We start from the raw sequence: 1,957 nt of genomic DNA on the forward strand, positions 1-1,957 counted from the left end.
TGGTAAGAAATAACTTCCTTACAATGATAAGAAAGAGTAGGTGAGATATAAGATATACATGAAGCGAAATAGTAAGATATAAATTCCTTATAATGATAAAAAAAAATGCACATCATTGGAACAATGGAACAGGAGAGAGAAGAAAGAGCAGAAGATTGTTCTATGATTTAGCAATGGGCAATGACAATTTTTATCACTACTAATAAAAAACAATAAACAGACGCGACAAAAATCCCTCACAAGGAGAAGAAAGAGTACATTATGTAATGTGCATAACTTCCTCTTAGCCTCTACATGTATGCATACATGTTTCCTCATTTTAACATTTATAAACTGAAATTTACCAATAAAGTAAACCATGGAATATTTTCCAGCTAGGCAGTTATCAAAAGGAGTCAGATCCAATTCTACTCTGTATTTTCTCCATAGAATTGGAGTTCTCGTTATCTCATCTCTATTTGAGGACAGTTTTCAACTATGGGTTGTAACGTGGTTTTTTTAACTTTATTCTACCTGGTTGATTGTTACAGGTACCCAAAGTCATGTATGAAGACCTCGGAGGACAGCCTGGCATGCAGAGACCACCATCGAACACAGCACCAAATCCATTCAATAATGCATTTGATGTAATGTGCATAACTTCCTCTTAGCCTCTACATGTATGCATACATGTTTCCTCATTTTAACATTTATAAACTGAAATTTACCAATAAAGTAAACCATGGAATATTTTCCAGCTAGGCAGTTATCAAAAGGAGTCAGATCCAATTCTACTCTGTATTTTCTCCATAGAAGTGGAGTTCTGGCTATCTCATCTCTATTTGAGGACAATTTTCAACTATGGGTTGTAACGTGGTTTTTTTAACTTTATTCTACCTGGTTGATAATTACAGGTACCCAAAGTCATGTATGAAGACCTCGGAGGACAGCCTGGCATGCAGAGACCACCATCGAACACAACACCAAATCCATTCAATAATGCATTTTATGGGGCTGCTTCAGGATTTATTCGAGATGGATTAGGTGCATATGGGGAAAGAATTTTTGGAAGTGGCACAGAAAATGTGCAAAGCATTGTATGAGTTGCACTTTTATCCTGGTTGAATCACTTTGAAATTTCTAATAGGTCTCCATTTAAAATGAGAGATGAGTCAATTGATTCCATGGATAGGGGTTTACAGCAAGAATAGTTTCCTTTTTTAATTTCTTCTGATTAACAAAGTTTCTCTTAATAAGCTGAGGTGATGATTTTTATGAGCAGGTCAGCAAATATTTTTCTCATCCACAATATTATTTTCAAGTGAACAACCAATATGTGAAGAACAAGCTGAAAGTAATCCTGTTTCCCTTTTTGCACAGGGTAAGTCACAAAGTATCTGACTCCACTGAAAATTCATCTCCCCATAGTGGTAGTATTTTCATTTTGCTTGAGAATGTTTGTAATCATACATAAGTTTAATTTTTTTTTTTATGTTTTCACTGTGTTTTTTTAGGGTCATTGGACAAGGATAGCTGAGCAGATTCCAGGCGGTCTCACACACAAGCCACCTATCTATGATATAAATGCTCCAGACTTATATATTCCCTTTATGGCATTTGGAACTTATTTAGTCCTCTGTGGCTTCACAATAGGTCTGCTTGGGAAGTAAGTATTCTTCCCTGGCTGCATAATTCTTAGACATCAAAGTAACTTGTGATTTTTTGTCTTCCCCGCTCTTTTGATAGGGACAGTACGGTGGAAATTAATCATACGACCATAAATCCTAAAACAAGCAATATCTCCATTGACCAGGTCAATTCTACAGGCATATACATATGAAATTAAACGAAATCCAAAGAAATAAATGCTGATTGCAGTAACAAAACTACGAGGAACGTTTTTATGACCAGTTTAGCAGCAGAAAGCACTGAATTCAACTCAATGCAGTATTCTCTGTTCTTTTGATAAGAACAGTAT

At 35.5% G+C, this 1,957-nt stretch overlaps 1 protein-coding gene across 1 annotated transcript; it reads left to right on the plus strand.

Moving 5' to 3' along the window:
* The first annotated feature begins 893 nt into the window (after nucleotides 1-893).
* Nucleotides 894-1,672, plus strand: LOC149144433 (uncharacterized). Its single transcript, XM_089449099.1, has 3 exons — nucleotides 894-1,076; nucleotides 1,262-1,360; nucleotides 1,494-1,672. The coding sequence occupies exons 1-3, from the start codon at nucleotides 906-908 to the stop codon at nucleotides 1,647-1,649; spliced, it is 426 nt and encodes a 141-aa protein (XP_089305225.1). The 5' UTR covers nucleotides 894-905; the 3' UTR covers nucleotides 1,650-1,672.
* Nucleotides 1,673-1,957: the final 285 nt, after the last annotated feature.

The sequence above is a fragment of the Pinus tabuliformis genome, chromosome X (assembly GCF_031772625.1).
Source record: "Pinus tabuliformis cultivar Carrire ecotype Pingquan chromosome X, CPIR1, whole genome shotgun sequence".
NCBI classification, from domain to species: Eukaryota; Viridiplantae; Streptophyta; class Pinopsida; order Pinales; family Pinaceae; genus Pinus; species Pinus tabuliformis.

Coding starts and splice junctions, on each gene's coding strand:
- LOC149144433 (XM_089449099.1), top strand. CDS start 906: ATGTATGAAGACCTCGGAGGACAGCCTGGCATGCAGAGACCACCATCG. Junction 1,077..1,261: donor CAGAAAATGTGCAAAGCATT/GTATGAGTTGCA, acceptor TTTTATGAGCAG/GTCAGCAAATATTTTTCTCA. Junction 1,361..1,493: donor TGTTTCCCTTTTTGCACAGG/GTAAGTCACAAA, acceptor GTGTTTTTTTAG/GGTCATTGGACAAGGATAGC.